The sequence below is a fragment of the Portunus trituberculatus genome, chromosome 35, assembly GCF_017591435.1.
Source record: "Portunus trituberculatus isolate SZX2019 chromosome 35, ASM1759143v1, whole genome shotgun sequence".
Classification (NCBI taxonomy): domain Eukaryota; kingdom Metazoa; phylum Arthropoda; class Malacostraca; order Decapoda; family Portunidae; genus Portunus; species Portunus trituberculatus.
In genome coordinates this window covers 1,725,104-1,740,311 of record NC_059289.1, presented here as the reverse complement: position 1 = coordinate 1,740,311, position 15,208 = coordinate 1,725,104, and the positions used below count along the sequence as shown (strand labels likewise).

The 15,208-nt window shown below is 43.4% G+C and overlaps 1 protein-coding gene across 1 annotated transcript in view; it reads right to left on the bottom strand.

Annotated features, from left to right (window-relative positions):
- Positions 1-965: 965 nt before the first annotated feature.
- Positions 966-15,208, bottom strand: part of LOC123513016 — a 120,476-nt gene continuing 106,233 nt past the window's right edge. The window contains 4 exon segments of the mRNA XM_045269825.1: positions 966-2,203; positions 2,751-2,913; positions 6,265-6,344; positions 7,799-7,991. Of these exon segments, the coding sequence (XP_045125760.1) occupies positions 1,046-2,203; positions 2,751-2,913; positions 6,265-6,344; positions 7,799-7,991 (1,594 nt within the window). The 3' untranslated portion in view covers positions 966-1,045.

The window sequence follows — 15,208 nt, the reverse complement described above, 5'->3', positions numbered from 1 at the left end:
AGAGAGGTATAGAGAGGGAGGGAGGGGCCGGACGACTGCTGGGAAGAAGTAATACATTGTTCATTCAGTCTTTTGTCTCCCACTGTCGTGCCACCCTACCCTCACTCCTGCTATGATTATGTCCTTACACTATACATTATGATGATGATTATGCAACATGAACTCGGAGCGCGTTGTGTGTACGTACATGCGTCACCTGTGGCGGTCATTCCTTCCCCTCCCATAAAAAATAGAGAAGAAACTATTCTGTCTACTGCACTGGGCTGCGGCTCGCCCTGCCAACACCTCGCCGCCAGCACCTCCGTAAGAAAATACTTATGTATTCCGTAGCTTTCGATAACACTACGATCTTACCGTAAAATACTATCGTATAAAACCACAAGTGCCATGCAGCCCGCCCCACATATCAAAAAGTCCCGCGGAGAGCTAAAGGATAAAATGATGATAATTTGAATACATACCTTCCCCTCAACACCGTCACTTATTAAAGAAATTACTAAGTCTTCTAGAGAGAGAGAGAGAGAGAGAGAGAGAGAGAGAGAGAGAGAGAGTTTCCCCCCACTCATACGTCTCTCTTCCTCCTCCCCTGGTCCCGTGTCCCTCCCTCAGGCCATCTTGTTTGGCTCTCACCAGGGAAGAAGACGAGGAGATGGCAGGACAGCCGTGGGAGCCTCACAACCACGAGCGGGGAGGAGGAAGGAGCGTCCTGCAGGGGTCCTCAGGGGCGTGACCTGCATTCCCTCACCATGAGAACTCAAAGCAGTCACAGACGTCACAAAGATTTTTTTCTTCCTCCTAGCCGCTCCTTCACTGTAAAGTCAATACTCCCTCCTTATACACACGCCAGCCGCAAGAGCCACGGCCTGGCGTTACTGTCCATTATTAAGTAGATACTGTTATGAGCTGTTTGGATACCGCTCAAGAGAATACAGTTTCATGGTTCCTTTCACACACACACACACACACACACACACACACACACACACACACACACACACACACACACACACAGACACACACTGAAATGGTAGACGCGCTCCATGCACTAGATGTGAACATTGGCCACGTGGTGAACAATCACGGTGGAGAATATGTGACCCGCTGGTCTGGCAGTGGAGGACATCGCTGAGTTCTCTGCCGTTGTCTTCCTTGAGTTGTTCTGGGGTGACCTTCCGTGCCGCAGCTCGAGGCAGTTGTTCCCCGTCGCCGGTGTCCGGTTAAGAGCGCCGTTGGAGGCGGGTCTGCAGGGGTCAGTAGCGCTGCCGCCCTGCTCGTCCTCTTTCTCGGCAGGACTCACGGACTCCTCGGTGTCCTGAGTAGTGACTTTCTTCTGGCTGTTCGGACACAGAACGTCGAGGTCATTCACTCGGTACTCCACAACGGGCGACAGCTTCTCGTCCTGCAACACGTTGGAACACTCGATCTGCAGCCGGATGTCCGTGGAAGAACAGGTATTTCTGGGTCTGCGCACCTCAGGGCTGGAATACGAACTGAGCGAAGACTTGCGCCTTTCCCGGCCCGCATCGTAGTAGTGAAGGGCGTCTTGGTCCCTGAAGGACACGCGTGGGCCGTGGTGCACGTGTGTGCTGATGGAGAAAGGAAGGTCTGCCTCCGTGACGCCGTGTAGAAGCGGCGTGGAGAAGTTGAGGGTGTAGCGAAGGTCAACGATACCGTCGTCCTCTGGCTCAGGTCTGGGCTTAATGGGACTCCTCTTCACCAGGCGGGAGCGCTGGAGTGGATGTGGGGAAGAGGGAAAAGCCCCAAGTTTGGGAGAGTTCTCATCATCGTCACATTCGTCCTCCTCCGCCTGTCTTCGAGCTTCCTCCTGGTCTTCATGAAACCTGAAGGCATCGAAGAACACCTGCGATCGTCCACAGGAAGCGCTCTCGCTATCGTCCTCAGCGCCATCTGCCGGCAGGCGGGTATCCGGGACTTTCTCAGGGGAGAACCCGAGTGGGAGGGACGGCAGAGAGCGGTGAAGAGAGCGGTTCATGCGTTCCCTCTTTACCCTCCTGACGGTGGCATCATCGCTCCGCAGATACTGTGTGTGCCGCGTCCCCAGCATCAGCACCCGTGCCTCTCCATCTTCACTACCTGCAGCGCCCCATCCTGCTGCCCCGTCCCCTGAGCCGCCGTCACCAGCTCCTTCTGCCGCTCTTCTCCCTCGTCTGCAATTATTGGAGGCTCCTGAAGATATCGACTCCTGAAAGAGACAAAAAAATCTTGACATTTCGTAACACACAGCTTGGTCAAGAGAGCCTAGCAATACTCGTACCCGATAAACCCATCCTAATAAAAACAGTCTCACGCTTCTGTCATGCTAGTGAACAACGTGACCATAGCACTTCTGTATATTTCATCATTATGCATATTGGAAATCAGAGAGAGAGAGAGAGAGAGAGAGAGAGAGAGAGAGAGAGAGTATAGTGGTAGGCTACAGTGGAACCATGCGTGCTTTGGGGTCCGAGGGGTCTCCAAGCGCACGGGTTCGAATCCTGTCCACGGTCCGAGTGTAGGTTGGGTTTTCTCACTCGGGGCAACGGTTTCCTAGCGGGTGGGCTTTGAAATAGGAGGTACCCCAAAAAGTATCCCCTTTAGCCCATAAATTCCCGTGAAAAGCCCACAACGTATGAATAAAGAGAGAGAGAGAGAGAGAGAGAGAGAGAGAGAGAGAGAGAGAGAGAGAGAGAGAGAGTCCTATCCCCATATCCACCGTGACGCCCCATCCACACGCGGCGCCACACACACACCTGTTTGACGAGAGACCCGCTGGAGGAGGTGGGGCTGGCAGGAGACTCGACCCGGCGGTGCAGTTTATGAAGGTCCTGGTCTAGCTTCAGCATCTCCCGGCGGTAAACTTTGTTCTGTACCTCCGCCCTGTAGTACTTCTCCCTCTTGTCCTCCGTCAGCAGCCTGGGGAAAGGGAGAGGGAGAGGGAGAGGGAGAAGGAGAGGAAGAGGTGAGGGGAGAGAAGAAGATATAAGTTTCAAGTTCATCTCTTCCAGACTGTGTTTAATTTTTTCCCTTTTATTTTGTTCATAATTTTAGAAGATTTAGGATGAAAGAGAGAGAGAGAGAGAGAGAGAGAGAGAGAGAGAGAGTGTGTGTGTGTGTGTGTGTCCGCGTGATACATCATGAATGACAACAACACCTCGCCTCTTGTATTACTCAATTCTATATTTTATCTTGCTTATTCTTATTTGGGCTGAAATCCAAATCAAAACATCAAAACAAATAAAGAAAAGAAAAGAAAATATATATATATATATATATATATATATATATATATATATATATATATATATATATATATATATATATATATATATATATATATATATATATAACTCAAAACAAGAAAAAAAGAAAAAAAACTAGGAAAACAAAAACCCACAAGACAAAAAAAAAAAAAAAAAGGAAAATCGGGGGCAAGAAACGGTGAGAGGCGCTGACGAAGGAAAACACCTTTGGCGCTTGTCACTGCGAGGGTAATTACAGGTTGGATAGCTCCGTCAGTGTATCGACTTACCGGCGCCCTACACCACGACCCGCCACTCAAGCAGGCAGGCAGGCAGGCAGGCAGGCAGGGAGGAAGGAGGGAAGGAGATAGAGGAAAGGGTAAGAGGAGCTAGAAGGGAAGGAGAGGAAAGGGGAGGAGAGGAGGAATGAGAAAGTAAGAAGGTTAGGATGGAAGGATGGATAGGTGAAGAGGAGTGATGGGAAGGAAGGGCAGACGAGAGGGCAGTGATGGGAAACAAGTGAGGAAAGGAGGAAAGGAAGGAAGAATATGAGAGAGAGAGAGAGAGAGAGAGAGAGAGAGAGAGAGAGAGAGAGAGAGAGAGAGAGAGAGAGAGAGAGAGAGAGAGAGAGAGAGAGAGAGAGAGAGAGAGAAACATTGACATTTTTCCCATCACATCACGTTCCAAGGTCCTCAAAATTTAACACCCCTTCATGTTTCCTTGGCAGTCGTTACAAGTTACCCGTAAAGAATTAATCGGCATAACTTTGAATATTTCCATTTCCTCCGAGGCGATGGACGTGGGAGGCGTGCAAATGACAAGGGGAGTTCTAGAGAGGCTGGCTACGATGAATGAGAGGCTGATGAGCGAATGGAGACAGATAGACTAGTTAATCACATTGTTAGGATCATACAGACCTGATTCAAGATGGAAGGTGTTGGGAATTGCAGTTACAGGTAGCCAATCAAGGTGCGTGGAGATAGGAGATTTACAAATGAAGAACAAGGCGATGGAAACATGAATACACGAACCATGAAAAACAAAGGTAACTCATCTCTCTATAGGTCTATCACGTACAATCAGCATAGGAACACTAATGGCAGGTAATCAAGGTGCTTGGAGATTTAGAAAGAGAGATATATAGATGATGAACAAGGCGAAGGAGACAAGAACAAATGCACGACCGATGAGCAAAAGCACGTCTGTAGTTCTATCACGTACCACACGCAGCAAAGAACGCAAATGGCAGGTAATCAAGGTGCGTGGAGATAAAGAGAGATATACAGATGAATAAAGTGATGGAGACACGAACAAATACACGAACGATGAGGAAAAAAAAGTCATCTCTCTAAATCTATCACGTACAAGCAGCATAGGAATACTAATGGCAGGTAATCAAGGTGAGTGGTAATACAAGAATGAAGAACAAGGTAGTGAAGATCTGCACTGAATGACGAGAGATGCAGAACACAAGCAAGTCATCACTGTGCAATTATAAAGTTTCGCATGTATTAGAGGGAGACAAAGGAATGACAAGGAATGATAAAGACGTGCGAAAAAGCGATGGAGACCTTAAATGAAGTGAAGAGAAATGTGAAGCGTCTTACTTTTTTTGTGCATCTATGATATTTGGGTAAAGAAAAAGGAAGTCAACTACTAAAGAATATCAAACAGAAGCACACATATTATTGCTTACGAGACTATTCATGATACACTATGTTAATGCAGCTTTGTTCAGAGGCGTGGTATAGTGAAGCCAAATGTTCCTATCCTTAACTCTTTCACTGGGATGCGAAACAATCAACAACACCAGAAGTACTGCATAAAATAAAAAGAATAAACAGCTACAGGAAAGAAGAGAATTAAAAAAACGATAGATTTTGTAATTTACACTTAGTTTAAAGATTGGAGATGGCTGTCACACAAGCAAACATGTCTTGGAGTGAGAGGAAAGATGTAACAAGTCACAGTCAAAGAGTAAATCAACATCCTCTTATAACAACAAGAGCCAGTTAGTTATTTGGTACTAAGGTGGATGGCACTCAGGTCAAATAATCCTCAAGTCAGCTGATTATAGCAACAATACTAAAGTGCCTAATTTGCCACAACACCAACTCATTATGGCAACAATAATAAACTCCAGATTCACCACGACACCAATATTCAAGTCAGCTGATTATGGCAACAATACTAAAACGCTTGATTCGCCACAGCACCACAATCCTCGAATAAGCTCATTATGGCAACAATACTAAAACGCTTGATTCACCACAGCACCACAATTCTCAGCACTACAATCCTCGAATAAGCTGATTATGGCAACAATACTAAAACGACAGATTCACCACAGCACCACAATCCTTGAATAAGCTCATTATAGCAACAATACTTAAACGATTAATTCACCACAACACCACAATCCTAAAGTCAGCTCATTATGGCATCAATACTAAAAAGCCTGATTCACCACAGCGCCACAGTTACAGGACCCACAGGCGTAATAGCGAGGACAAGAATGTTACAGTGTGCTGAAAAAAAAGGCGAACACTTACTAAGAATTGTGTAAAATTTTGTGTTATCTTTCCAGCTGACGGGAACTAAAACTGAAAAAAAAAGAGAAAAGAAAAAAAATCTGACGCGCCGTTCTTGTACAAATGTGAGAATTGTGTAAATACATAAGTTTCTTTTTTTGTGCGTGAATGTAGACGTGTGATTACTTATTCATATGCAGAAAGGGGGCGGGAAGGAAGGACAGAGGAGGGAGGAGGATGAAGAAGGAGACTTGAAGAGAAGAACATATAAACGGGAACACAGAGAATAATGGAAAGATAGGAAGAGAATAGATAAAAGATAGGGAAGAGTAAAAATAAAAAAAGAGAATAGAAAATAAGTTGAAATAGGAGTGAACAAAAAAGATCAAGAAAGGAAATCAACAAAAGAGTGTAAGGAAAAAGGCAGAGAAGAAAAGAGAAAGAAGAGAGGAAAAAAATAAATAGGCGAAAGGTGACGAGAGGAAGCACTTTACCTGCGAGTATTGTACTGTATCTTGAGTCCCATGCTTTCCACTATTGGGTCTCCTTCCGTCCTGCTCCATATTGCCAGAATCTACAGGAAGGAAGATGACGAATGATTGAAGATGCTACAACAGCACACCCCTTCAGTACTGGGACGCATTTTTACCTTGAGTTTTGGGTATGATTAGACGATTTTATTCACATCAGGATGGATTCATGGAGGTCAGTAGATTAATGGCCAGAGTCTTCACTATTTTAACCTCCACATAAGTTTCTGAAGCTGTATAAAATCACCATATGGAAACGTGTCATGGTATACTGAAGAGGTTAAATAGTAAACTGTACTCTTTACTACCTAGAATTGCACATAAAACTACTAATACTTACTTGTAATTAGAACCTCATTTTTGTACCTGTACCTTGATCCGTCTGAATAACAAGCGCAGAGATACGAGTCTTAAATAGTATACTTTTTACTCTCCACTACCTAAAATCCCAAACCATATCACTAATACTCCCTTGTAATTAGAACCTTTCCTTTTCTGCCTGTATCTTGATGCATCTTGATGACAGCCAAACAAGAAAGGATGAAGATAGGAAAGGCACAAGATAAGACAGAGTTAGAGAAAAAGGAAGAATAGGGATAAAAATAGGAAAGACGCAAAGTAAGATACAATAAAGATAAAAGGAAGAAGAGAAGAAGGATAAAGAGAAAAAAGACCAAACAAGAAAGGATGAAGATAGGAAAGGCACAAGATAAGACGGATATAGATAAAAAAAAGGAAGAAGAGGGATAAAGATAGGAAAGAAGCAAAGTAAGATAGAATAAAGATAAAAGGAAGAAGAGAAGAAGGGATAGAGATAGGAAAGACGTAAAATATCTCGTAGAACCATAGAACCTTTCCTTTTTATGCCTGTGCATCTTGATAACAACCAAACAGAAGATACGAGACTTTAAGTAATAGTGATTTTTTTCTTTTTCTTACGTTATCAATTAATCTAAGGTCACATGAAACACCGCCATTATTTCCTTTCTTGCAATCAGTGACTTGTTTTTTGTTATCTCGAGGCGTCTAAGTAACAGGGAAGTTTGATAAGCCTGTCTACTCTAAAGTGGCTCCTGAGTTCAAGACTTATCGTAGCTTATTGATGATATATTTGATTTGATGTGAATAATACTTTTTTCTCCGTTGGTAACACACTTATCACAGGGAAAGCTTATGGTTTTCCTCAAGATCTGACAACCACGCACTACTACTACTACTACTACTACTACTACTACTACTTCTACTGCTACTACTACGCACTCCTCTGGGACACCATTAGTTCAGACCAAGACCCCAGGAGCCACTTTAGAGTAAACAGACTATAATGCACCCTTTTTTTGTTTACTTCACCATTTACAGTCTTTAAAAATGCTCTATTGACTAAATCTTAATCGTTCACTTGAGCTATAAAAAAAAAAAATTGTACCATGACGGGAATTCCAGGGCGTAGTAATGAGAGAGAAGAGGACAAACAAGTGAAGTGATGTGCAGCACTCGCCTTAGGGATGAAGAGGAGGCAGAGTGTTGTGGTGGTGGAGGTGAAGATGAGGGTGGTGATAATAACGTAAGCCAGCGTCGTCCTCTCGCCGATGATGTTGGCAGCGAGAATGACGATAATGGAGGTGATGACAACGTTGTACACACTCATGCCGATGTACTGGGAGTCATTGAGGGCCGGGATCTTGACGTGTCTGTGGGGAAGGAAAAGGGAGAGTTAGGCCCATATCAAGAAACGCTTTGTTCCCTCACCACGACTGTTTTTCAAGGCCACAGATGGTCAGACAGGTTCTCAAGGATGATTCTCCTACTAGTAAGGTGGAGAACTTGCTGATATGTTACTAGAATCAAGAAAACACCCTTAAAAACCTCTTGAAAGTAGTGGAGGCGACTACTATGTATCTCAGAATTTGGACCTTCAAACCCCTTCAATACCAGGACACATTTTTACCTTGAGATTTGTGTACCATTAGATAATTTTAGTGACATTAGGAAGGGTCTATGGAGGTCAGAAGATTAATGGCCACAGTCTTCACTATTTCAATCCCCCACATAAGTTTCTGAAGCTGTATAAAATCAACAAATAGTAAGCAGAATAAATATGAAAACGCGTCGTGCTACTCAAGGGGTTAATATGGACAAGAATATTACCATTCCACACTTTCTTTTGCTACTACTACTACTACTACTACTACTACTACTACTACTACTACTACTACTACTACTACTACTACTACTACTACTACTACTACTACTACCGTAACACTAATGAGGCAGGATACGAGGGAGAAGTGAGAGGTGGCGGGCGGGCGAGCAGGTGTAAACTCAACTCTTGCAGCATATTAACAATACACCCATTCAGACTACAGAGCACCAGCCTCCTCTTTCTTCTCCTTCTCCTCCTCCTCCTCCTCCTCCTCCTCCTCCTCCTCCTCCTCCTCCTTCTTCTTCTTCTTCTTCTTCTTCTTCTCTCCTCCTCCTCCGTGGAAACCTTCAGAGAGAGAGAGAGAGAGAGAGAGAGAGAGAGAGAGAGAGAGAGAGAGAGAGAGAGAAACTTGTTTTTCCTTCCCTTCTCGCTCTTTTTCTCTTTTCTCTTCTCTCAAGGCCTCTATTTCACACACACACACACACACACACACTCTCTCTCTCTCTCTCTCTCTCTCTCTCTCTCTCTCTCTCTCTCTCTCTCTCTCTCTCTCTATCTATCTATCTATCACCAGGTAACTACTAAGCTCATTATCCTCTCGCCTCGATGCTTAGAGGACATTGTTGCCTCGCGCCTTTGTTCACCTTCCCGATTCCTTCACGCTCAAAGACGAACAAACCTCTTTATGGCTCGAGTTATTGGAAGGCTTTCATTGTTGTCCTTGTTGTTGTTGTTACCGTATGTGCTTCTACTCTTGCTGTTACCTGTACACCCTCCCCTTCTCTCTCTCTCTCTCTCTCTCTCTCTCTCTCTCTCTCTCTCTCTCTCTCTCTCTCTTACCAGTCTTGTTCCTTTCTATTTTTCTTTCCATCCCCTTTCCTGCATCGTGTTCTCTTGTTTTACTCTTCCCTTATCTCTCTCTTTTTTTTCCGCTTATCCCTTTTACCTGCTCCTGCCCAAGTTCACTCACTCTCTCTCTCTCTCTCTCTCTCTAGACGTGGCGCCAAGTTGAAATTAATCAATCAGTCTCCCCCTCTTGTGTCCCTTTATGGCTGATAGACGGCCTCCTATCTCCGCTTCTCCCCACAGGACCAATATGGATCTCCGTTACTAATCCATAGAAGAATTATCATTGTCCATGCCTTTCCCTGTTTCCCGGTTTCCCTGCCTCTCCCAGCCACGCCTCGCCCCGCCCTGCACTGGTGTCCCGTTGCCTATGGGTGTGTGTGTTGAGGGTGTGTGTGTGAGTGGTGTAAGTTGATTGTTTATGCACCTATTAAGTCAACACGGCCAAGAAATTACAGGTTGCAACAGGTGTGTGTGTGTGTGTGTGTGTGTGTGTGTGTGTGTGTTATCTCACCGCCTAGCATCATCTCCCTCTCCTCTTCTCAAACCTCGCACATAAATAGAAGCGTGTTGGCTAAAGCAAGTCATCTGTTTACTGACTGACAGACTAATTGACTCACTGATTAGACGCCTGACTGAGTGAATGGCCGCGATGCCTCCCTCCCCGCGCGTCGCCAGACCTCATTATACGGGAGCTGCCTTGATAATAATGACTACCTAACCATCATTAATGACTCGGAAATACAGACACGCTGCTCCACTCATTATCCGTTGTCGAAGGCTCAGAAATACAACACCAGATGGAAGATACAGTGGTTAGTTTGAAATATAGCTGACAGAGGGCAGTGCTACTCTAAACAAAGCAGAAACCCACCGCCAGAAAACACTGCAGTGGCGGGAGTATAGTGAGGTAAGTTGCTGATAGATGGCGGTAACACTTATCATCATACTGGCGGCATAATGAAACGACATGCAGAGAGAGAGAGAGAGAGAGAGAGAGAGAGAGAGAGAGAGAGTTAATGAACTGAGAGTGACTGATGCCACATAGTCATTAAAGTAATAGCAGCAGCAGCAGCAGCAGTAATAGTAGTAGTAGTAGTAGTAATAGGAGGAGGAGGAGGAGGAGGAGGAGGAGGAGGAGGAATAATAACAATTATGATAATAAAAACAACAACAACAACAACAATAATGATAATAATAACAATAATAATAGTGATAATAATAATAATAATAATAATAATAATAATAATAATAATAATAATAATAATAATAATAATAATAATAATAATAATAATAATAATAATAATAATAATAATAATAATAATAATAATAATAATAATAATAATAATAATAATAATAATAATAATAATAATAATAATAATAATAATAATAATAATAATAATAAGAAGAAGAAGAAGAAGAAGAAGAAGAAGAAACGAGAACAAGAACAAATACAAGAAGAATAACAAAGACAAGAACAACAACAACAACAACAACAACAACAACAACAACAAGAGGAAGAGGAGATGGGATAAAGTATTGACATTGGTGCTGCCTCAACGGATACTAATGATGATGATAACGATAACGATGACGACGATGTTATGACGGAGATGTTTTGGTAATAATAAAGCCGAACTGTTTCCTACCACCACCACCACCACCACCACCACTGAGCCACTATCACCATTACTGCCACTGCCACAACACCACCACCACATAAACTTTCCGACTAGACTTGTAGTGAACCCAAAAAAGTTCTAATGCGAGACTAATTACTGGGGAGAGAGAAAGGGACCGCGAGGGAAAAAGGAAGAGGAAGAGAAAGAGGAGGAGGAGGAGGAGGAGGAGGAAGAGAAGGAAGAGGAGGAGGGAGGAAGGAAGAAAAAAAAAAAAGTACCTCGTAGTATGAAATAATGTCTATAACCACTTCCTCCTTTATCATTTCCTCTCGTTTCCTCCTCCTCCAGTCCTCCTCCTCCTCCTCCTCCTCCTTCGCGACCCTCTCTCCTTTCCCTTCCTCTCTTATGCTCCAAGGACAGAGCAGGTAAGGTAACAACATCCCTTGGGAGCTTCACCTGAGGACGAGAGGACGAGCGATATGCCTTTGTCATGACCGCACTGTTGATTCCTGCCTCGGGATAAAGAAATGGAGAAAAACGCAGTAAGGGAAGGAAGGAGAGAGAGAGAGAGAGAGAGAGAGAGAGAGAGAGAGAGAGAGAGAGAGAGGAGATTTGAGCGCCTTAGTAATATCGATAAGGATTAGAATAGATAAATAAATAGATAAAAATATAGATAGACAGATAAACAGAGAGAGAGAGAGAGAGAGAGAGAGAGAGAGAGAATAGCATGAGGGGGAAAAATGAGTAAGTGAACCCAAGATTGAGACATACATCAAAGGAAAGCAAGGGTTGGATGATGAAGCAAACTTGAGAGAAAAAAAAAAAGATTAGAAAAGAAAGGAGATGAGGGGAGGAAGTGACGAGAGGACACGGAAGAAGGAAGAATAATTATCGCAAATCATAAGGGAAGGAAGATGGAGAAAGCGAACAATATGATAAATGATAAATAAAAAGACAAGGAAAAGAGGAAAACGAAGGAGGTAGGAGAGAAGAGGCTGATAATGGGAGAATTAAGAGGGTTTGTAAAATGGAAGAAGGGAAGGAGGGAGGAAGAGAACGAGGGGAGGAAGATAAGAAGGAAATAAGGGATTGAAAGTGCAAAGAATGAAAAGAGGAAGGAAGGAAGGAAGGAAGGAAGGAAGGAAGGAAGGAATGGAATGGAAAAAAAATAAAGTAGTACGCAAGAGAGAGAGAGAGAGAGAGAGAGAGAGAGAGAGAGAGAGAGAGAGAGAGAGAGAGAGAGAGAGAAAGAGACAGAGAGAAATAAAAAGAGAGAGAATTATACCAGAAAGAAATAAAAAAAAATCAGAGAAAAAGGAAAGACAGAAAAAATGCTCCCCAGAAAAACAAAACGATAAAAAGACAAACAAAACCAAAAAAGCAAGTCAATTAAAAGAAAACAACACACCAATACCTAAAACAAACACTAAGGTAAACACGAACACCAATCTAAGTCAAACAAAAGAGACACATACACAGACAACCGAAGCGTCGAGGCCAACCAAATCTGTTAGGAAGCTCAAGAGTCCAGCGGGATCTAAACACAAGGCTCTGATTGGTTATTGCTGACCCTTTGAAGGCGAGTGATTGGTCCTCTCTAAACACTCAGGTCAGGGAGAGGTGGAGGTGAGGGGAGGGGAGGGAAGAGAAAAGGAAGGTATGGGAGAGGAGAGGAGGAAATTAAGGTATGGGAGAGGAGAGAAGAGAAAAGAGAAAAGGAATGTATGGAAGGGAAGAAGAGAAAAAAAGGAAGGTATGGGAGAGAGAAAAGAGAAAAGGAATGTATGGAAAGGACAGAAGAGAAAACAAAGGTATGAGAGGGAGAAGAGGAGAAGAGGAGGAAAGGAAGGTGAACGAAGGCAAAGATGAAGGGAGAAAGGAGGGAGAGGATGAGAAAAGGTGGAAGGAAAATGAGGGAGAATAGGTGAGGAGGGAGTGAGGGGAAGTAAAATAGCGAAAGAGGAGAAGGAGAAGGAGGAGGAGGAGGAGGAGGAGGAGGAGGAGGAGGAGGAGGAGCTAATCAGTGGAGTTATTAAACCTACTCTGCGTGCCTTATACTAGCTGGACATGGATAAGTCAGAGAGAGAGAGAGAGAGAGAGAGAGAGAGAGAGAGAGAGAGAGAGAGAGAGAGAGAGAGAGAGAGAGAGAGAGAGAGAGAGAGAGAGAGAGAGAGAGAGGGGGGATGGAGGAAGAAGAGAGAGCCGGAGAAAGGGAGACATTAAGGTGGAGTATTAATATGAGAGAGGGAGAGGCAAAGGGTTAACTGTGGTGATGTAATAGCAGGGCATAGGAATGAGGCTGACAAAGGAACGGGAAGGTGACAGGAGTGTCCTGGGAGAGGGGGGAGGGGGAGACAGGAGGCTAGGCATAGGAATGAAGGAGGGATAAAAGGGAGGGCAGGATAGACACAAATTGAGGAAAGGAGAGAAAAGAGAGACACACAAAATAGGAAGAAATATGAGAAAATAAAGAGATACAAGAAATATGGAGAGAGAGAGAGAGAGAGAGAGAGAGAGAGAGAGAGAGAGAGAGAGAGAGAGAGAGAGAACGACAATGACGACGATGACAACAACAACGACACACACCCAACCACCCACCTACCAACTTACCCACCTACCCACCACTTACACACACACACACACACACACACACACACACACACACACCTGAAGAGTTATCGATTCTCTTATGAGGTCAGATCATCATCGGCTAGACGGTCAAGTATTTTTAGCTCACAGTCCTTTCTCTCCAGCAAGGTGGCGGTGTACTGAGAGGAGCAGGAGGTACACAAATAACGTGGGAGGTGAGAGAAGAAGAGAAGAGGGAGTTTGAAGAAGAGGTACTATAGCGGGGTTACAGTGGGATGGGTGTTGTCTGGGATGAGGTTAGGTGAGGTTAGGTTAGGTTAAGTTAAGTCAGGTTAGGTTAGGTTAGGTTAGGTTAGGTTAGCTTAGGTTAGGTTAGAGATTAGTAAAGTAATTATTTGTGATATAAACAGGAAGGGAAGTGTGAGAGAGAGAGAGAGAGAGAGAGAGAGAGAGAGAGAGAGAGAGAGAGAGAGAGAGAGAGAGAGAGTACTCGTGTGCTACAAATAGATTCCGTTCAGATTAGACGCTGACTCAGGAATAAAAAAAAGAAGAAAAAATATCTTTACATCACTGAGGACTGTGATTGTTACGTTACCAGAGAGAGAGAGAGAGAGAGAGAGAGAGAGAGAGAGAGAAGCAGTAGAAGCAACAAGCAAGGAAGGAAGAGCAAACCAGACCACAGACGAACCGAAATTAATCCTCTGAGTGAACTTACTGACAGGAAGTCTTCATCGTAACTTTGGAACTCAATTATAATTATCTCCAGTCACTGCCCTGCGCCCGGAGTTCCTTCAGGTTCTTCAATCCCTCATGTTACTTTGCAGATGCATCAACTCTCCCAAAAACACCTTAAACCTTTCAGTACTGGGAAGCATTTTTACCATGAGTTTTAGATGCGAATAGACGATTTCATTTACACTAGCAAGGTTCTATGGAGATCGGAAGATTAATGGTCCAGAGTCTTCACTATTTTAATCCCCACATGAGGTTCGGAAGCTGTTCAAAATCACCAAATAATGACCAGAATAAATATGAAGACATGTCAAGGTAATGAAGGGGTTAAACACTTATATAAGGCTCAAAAATAGTAAAGGAGCAACAAAACAGGATATGTATACGTGACAATGTAAAAAACAAACTTATTTATGGACATTTATCGTCACTTTTCATAGATTCTTTTAAAAATATCTCCCCAAAACACCTTAGACACTTATATAACGCTGAAAAAGAGAAGATGCAAGAAATTAGAATGTCTATACGCGGATAGTGTATAGACCATCTATCATCACTTTCCACAAATAAAAAAAACTCTCCCACAACACCTTAAACACTTAGATAAGGATATAAGAAGAGAAGAAGGTGCAAGAAACCCAGATTGTCTATACGTGGCAGTGTAAAAACAAGCTTATTTATGTCCTTCTATCGTCACGTTCCATAAATTCTTAAAAAACATTCTCTCAAAACACCTTAAACACTTAGATAAGGATATAAGAAGAGAAGAAGGTGCAAGAAACCCAGATTGTCTATACGTGGCAGTGTAAAAACAAGCTTCTATCGTCACTTTCCATAAACACGTTAAACACTTACAAAAGTATATAAAAAGAAGAGGAAGGTGCAAAAACCAGATTGTAAGTAGTTATTGTCATTAGTTATTTTTAGTGGAAGAGTAAACAGGCGAGAGAAAATACTAAATGGCGAGCGAGCAAAG